We start from the raw sequence: 6,000 nt of genomic DNA, 5'->3' as shown, positions 1-6,000 counted from the left end.
CCGCCGGGTCCTGGGCAACGAGCAAAGGCGCCGCCCGCCGGGAATGTGAGTGAAGAACCGCCGGGGCCGCAGCGGGGTAGATGCCGATTTGATGGGACGGGCCCGCGGGGGAGGATCGTGAAGCTGCCGCCGCCGCCGCCGCTGCCGGAGCCGGAGCCCTTGGGTACCGCTGTGAGGCCTAGAGGCGCCGCCGAGCCGAGCCGGAGAGACTCCAAACGGGGCTGCTGTCGCCTGGGGCTCCCTCCCGTCCCCCGGCCTCCCCGCCGCCGCACGCCGCCGCAGCCGCTCCCGGAGCCGCCGCCGCCGCCAGCCTCCTTCTATTCCCCGCGGCCCCGCTCCCTCACCCAGGAACCACCGATCATCTCTGGATTCTCTCCCAGGAGCTTCAAGGTAACTTCGCCCCCATGTCGCCCGGCCCGGACCTGCCCGCGGCTGGCCTCTTCCAGCCCGCCCTCCGGGAGAAGAAACCTGCTTGCAACTCGGCCCGGCCCGGGGCAAGGCCCGGCCTGAGGGCGCCCCGCACATCTGCTTTACCTGGAAATGGTCCCGGCTCTTTTCATCAACACTCTTCCCCCCTTTCCCTTCCCTTCCGGGATCAGGGTCAGATTCTTCCCCCGCCCTCCTTCCACCCGCGGCCCGGGGTGGTTTGGGGAAGAGGTTCGAGCAGCGGCTTCTCTCCTTTAGAGCTGGGGGCGGGGAGCGGGAGGGGAGAGGAGGGGGTGGCATCCCCACTGACAGACCCCCTTCCCCTTCCCTATCTTTTCCCTTTTCCTTCCGCTTCTCATTCTCTGTCCCTATTCTCATCTCTTTCTCCTTCCCCATCTCTTCCTCCTCTATCCCATCTCTTTCTCCTTCCCTTTCCCCATCCCTTCCTCTCTCCTCCATCCCCATCTCTTCCCCTCCTTCCTTTTCTCCATCTCATCTTCTCCATCCCCTTCCCCCTCTCTTCCTCTCCTCCATCCCCATCTCTTCCTCTCATTCCCTTACTACATTTCATCTTCTCCATCTCTTTCTCTTTCTTCCATCTCTTCTTATTTCCTTTCCCTTCTCCATCTCTTCTTCTCCCTTTTTCCCCATTTCTTTTCATTTCCCTTCTCCATCTCCATCCTTTCCTCTTCCCCATTCCCATCTCTTTTCCCTTTCTACCTCTTTCCCATTTCTCTTTTCCCTTTCTAACCCTTCCCCATCTCCATCTCTCTCTCCTTCCTTCCCTCCTTTTTGCGTTTTAACTCCCTGGAAAATACCCAGTGCCTGCTACCCAGTGGAAAATAAAAGGCACCTTAAACTAGGATGTAGTGAATGTTTCTTCATTGCTTTTGCATACAAACCTATTGATAGATATTGTCAAGTATGTAGCCCCTTGGGGTTGACATTCTTGACATTCATTTTTCACTCTGAACAGAAGAGTCAGGTCATTGGAATTCTCTGTTTTTATAAACTAGCTTGGTATCTGTCATTGTACCAGAGATTCAAAGTTGGAAGTGGGGGAGGGAGAGTGGAAAAGGGAGATAAAAGGAGTGAAGGAAGCATAGGATTTAGGGAATTTAAGTCTTGTTGAGTTACAATTAGAGCTAAATAATTCATAAACCAGGGTATAGAGAATGTTCCTAAATTCAGTACAAAAAAAGTATCCTGAAATTTTTAAGTGATCTCTTGTGACTTATACCCTTTAATAGCATGCAATTCCATTTTATCTGCTATGTTTGTATTTAAGATCACATGGATAGATTTTTTTTTTAAAGAAAGTTTGGTTGCTATGATCAGCTGGAAAAAGCTCTTTGAAGAAAATGAAATAGATCTTTAAAAAACCCAAACCTTAATAATGTGTATGTTGGCATGTATTTCTTTAAAAAAATTTAGAATGTAGGTAAATACATGTAAAATCAAGGAGGAAGTTCCTTATTCTCCTCTGTAGAAACACTTGTTTTATATATTGGAACTGCAGATAAGTTATTATATTTCAGCATTTCTCCATGTGTGGTATTTCTGTCCTACTCTACCATTAATCTTGCATTGGGGCCTTAGTGCCATGGAGATGGTGGCTTCTGTTTTCAGGAGCTGAATGAAAACAAGTATAAGGCTTGTTGCTTTCAGGGTACATCCTTTTTAATTTATTTGAAAGTGTGAAGAATCTTCTTTTGGGGTGAAAAGTCAGTTTGAAGACATGAAAGTTGATGTTAGATGGTGATGAACTTCATTGCCTAAATATCAGGGGAATTCAGTTTGGTTGTCTGAGAAGGCTATGAATTTTGTTTTGAGTTCAGCTGTGTTTACTGCATGATTTCATCATAGTTTTTTATATTCAGCTTTAATAATGTAAGATGGCTTCATTCAAAAAGAAGCCTCATCTTTGAAATGATCTTAATCATGCCCTTTTATGTATTCTTTGCAAAGTAATTGAACCTGTCATCATTTACATTGTGGGACTTTTAACATAGATAACATGTTAAAAGTCATCTCTAGATAATTGCAACAATTTTGGTTCACTTCTTGGTAAAGTAATGATATAGTTGCTCAGTGGAAAAAAAAAGGAAAAATCTGGATGTTGTTCGTAGTTTTAAATATTTGGGGAAAATGTATGAATTAAGACTTTCTGGTTTTAATTTATAAATGTGATTTGATGCTTTTAACATTATTATAGGAAGCAAGATTCCATAAGAAACATCTTAGAAACTAGAAATGGTATGTCTAGAGAAAAACAGCATAGCAAAGTAATTGATCAAACTTCTGGCATTGCTTATTTCTTTTATACTTTCCTTGTAGCATACTACCAGTTTACTTTTAATTTTATAGTCATCATTTATGTGATTTTTAGTATTTAACTTGTGCCTAGCACCTTTTTGCATTTGCTTTGAGACTCTATTTATAATACTACTTTCTCTTCAGTAGGGATATGTCCTCAGCACCAACCACTCCTCCATCAGTGGATAAAGTAGACGGATTTTCTCGGAAGTCCGTCAGGAAAGCCAGACAGAAGAGGTCGCAAAGCTCCTCACAGTTCAGGTCTCAGGGCAAGCCTATTGAGTTAACGCCTCTGCCTCTGCTGAAAGGTAAGTTTTATGGCTAGATGTTTATATGCATATACATGTATATAATTTTCCCTATCTGAACGTGTTACTTGTTAAAATGTTTTAAATGAAAAGTAATAGGATTATCAAATTAAGCCATTATGACAAACTTTGGAATAGTTAGGTGTACTATTGAAGTAAGCCTGTAGTTGGCTAGCTATATGACTGGTTTTCTATTTTTCTCCACCCTACCCTTTTAAGAAGTATTTTTTGTTTTTCATATAAATCACTGGTGACCATTGGAAGGATAGCTGATACTCTAGGGAGAATATGCTGGATTTGCAAATGGAAAAATTAAGTGCCAAAAAAAAATTCATTAACTGTTCCAAGCTGTCTAGGCCTCCCTTTTTAATAATGTGAAAGCTTTTGGCTCTGTGGGCATTATGATGGGTTTATTGTATATATCTGTGACTAACATTTTTGTAGACTTGGCTACAGGAAGTAGATAATCTCATAGAAGGAACTAATGCTATATGAAGAGGGTATAGGAAGGGATAATTTTTTAAAATAAAAAAATTTAGTTACCCTAATGAATTACAAGCATTTTTAAGTTCAAGGTATTACATTATTAAAAATGGATATAATCACAATCCACATCCCCCTTTCCCACCTCAACCCTGCCATGTCTTTCTTAGAAAGAAGTCATTGGTATATTGTATGAGGGATATTTTTGAGGATTGTACTAATTTTTAAGCCTCTTACTTTTTTGCTTTGGTGTTTTAGGTATTCTCAATTTACTTTCCTTTCCCCTCTGTCTGCTTTGTGTTTATGGACAGTCATTGTTTTCATATTTATCAGAATCCAGCTCCCATTATATTGAAGTATATCACAATACAGCTTCTAAGAAATACATCAATCAAACGAACTTTCATGAATAAAAATGAAGAATATGGACAATACTACGGATGCTAGTGGTTTTAAAGAAACTCAGCAACTTGCCTTGCTAGTTTGTTACCTCTCATTTGGTTCTGTATTTTTTTGTATGTTTAGTTTTTTGTACAGCTTTGTGTGCTAGAGGCTAGTACAGAAAAATTGGGCTTTTGATAGCAAAAAGCCTCAAATATGACATAAAACATCTCAGGCTTTTAATTTTTTAAAAAAGAGAGTGAAATGGTGGTGGAGATTAAATTAAAATTCCAAAGTGTGTAACTGATGATTTAAAAAATCTGATTTGAAAGTCCCATGTGACAGTTAGCGAGGCAGTGACCCTCTGCCTCCTTTATGGCATCCTAGAACTCAGAAAACCTGGGTTGAAGTCCTACCTCTGACACATACTAGCTGTATTACCCTGGGGAAGTCATGACTTCTCAGAGCATCAGGCAACTCTAATACTCTAAAGTTACCGATTAGTGGCTCTGCTGCATCATTGACAGAGTTTCTATACTTGGGAATTCCCTACACTGATGAAATCACAGGTCTGAACCAAAAAAGGTCACCACTGATTCCTGGAAAGAAGATTATCTCCTACTTAATAAGGAGACTGTTAATTTATCTGAGTATGAGTTCACAGAAACTCTGTAGTAAAACAATTTGGGTTAAATATATTTCTCAATAAGAATGAAATTCTTTTAGTTGGTTAGAGAAATGTAGAAAAACCTCTTTGGGGAAAAAAAACTAATCATAGCTGCTGAACTGACAAGGTTGGGAAGAATCCTGGCTTCTGTAGGAATTTATTTAATCTGAAGCAGACATGTAACATGCTCCCATTACCTTCATATCTGACAAAGGACAATGTAGAAGCTGACAGGCCTAAAAATTAAACATTACTCTGAAAACCTTATTTAGCTTTTGAGGATTAGAAAGGATTTTGATCCTCATTAGACCAGAAAAATGAATAAAGAAACATGGTGACAATACTGAAATTTGAATGGAGAAATAGTTTTTAGGGGCCGGTTGAATGTTGAAGAGGTGCTTGTGAAAAGAATCATAGATAAATTGTGTTCTCCCCTGCTCAGTTCTTAAGAACAGTCAGATTATGTTGAAAACCATCCAACTATTCAAGAACAGGATTTTTTGGGGGGGGAGGGGTGAACGTCAACATTTTGCCAGCTTATAACAATTAAATAGGAAAAACAGTATGACAACACAGTATTATATCTGTACCACAAAGGCCAATTTCAGACCAGTTTATTGAGAGTAATTTTGTTTAATAAGAGCCCTTTGGGAAGGTGAGAGACTCTTGGAAACTTCATGTTTCCTCTGAGATAAATTGGTTGTTGTCTATTGCTTGATCATCAGTTTTTAGTAATAACTTGGAATATAATGAAGATTAAGGAAGAATTTCTAGAGGGCAAATTCTTGTTGGTCAGTCAATCAATAGGCATTTATTAATCCCCTAGGTATTGTGCTAAGCACTGGGGATACCAAAAGAGGCAAAAGGCAGTTCTTATCCTGAAGGCTCTAACAAACAAACAAATATGTACAAATAAATTATATACAGAAAAAATAAGAATTAAAAGAGAAAAGATACTAGAATTAAGAGGAGTTGGAATGTGCCTCTTGTAGAGGATGGGATTTTAGTTGAGATATGAAGGAAGCCAGGGAAGCTAATAAGCAGAGATGTGGAGGGAGAGCTATTCTAGGCATGGGGGACAGTCAGAGAAAATGTCTTGGGTCAAGAGAAGGAGTGTCTTGTTGAAGGAATAGTGAGGAAGCCAGTGTCATTGGATTAGAGAGTATGTGGTGGGGGAATAAAGTGTAAGAAGACTGGACAGATAGTGATGGTAGGTGGGGCTAAGTTATTAAGGGCTTTGAACACCAGGCAGAGGATTTTGTATTTGATCCTGGAGGGCATTAGGGAGTCACTGGAATTTATTGATCAGGGGGTGATGTGATTGGACCTGAGTTTTAGGAAAATCATGTTGGCAGCCAAAGAAGGATGGATTGGAGAGGGGGACAGACTTGAGACATAAAGACCCATCAGCATGCTACT

The 6,000-nt window shown here is 40.7% G+C and overlaps 1 protein-coding gene across 5 annotated transcripts in view; it reads left to right on the top strand.

Moving 5' to 3' along the window:
* Positions 1-285: 285 nt before the first annotated feature.
* Positions 286-6,000, top strand: part of PPP2R5E (protein phosphatase 2 regulatory subunit B'epsilon) — a 152,711-nt gene continuing 146,996 nt past the window's right edge. For 3 of the 5 annotated variants that reach the window (XM_027842853.1, XM_027842855.1, XM_027842854.1), the window contains exons 1-2: positions 309-390; positions 2,887-3,050. In XM_027842853.1, coding sequence (XP_027698654.1) covers positions 2,894-3,050 — 157 coding nt within the window. In that variant the 5' untranslated portion in view covers positions 309-390; positions 2,887-2,893. Of the gene's footprint in view, positions 391-2,886; positions 3,051-6,000 lie in introns of all 5 variants that reach the window. The other 2 variants (XM_027842856.1, XM_027842852.1) reach the window with 2 other exon arrangements.

This window comes from Vombatus ursinus, unplaced genomic scaffold (assembly GCF_900497805.2).
Source record: "Vombatus ursinus unplaced genomic scaffold, bare-nosed wombat genome assembly UNPS02014893.1, whole genome shotgun sequence".
NCBI classification, from domain to species: Eukaryota; Metazoa; Chordata; class Mammalia; order Diprotodontia; family Vombatidae; genus Vombatus; species Vombatus ursinus.
This window is presented reverse-complemented; position numbering and strand designations above follow the sequence as displayed.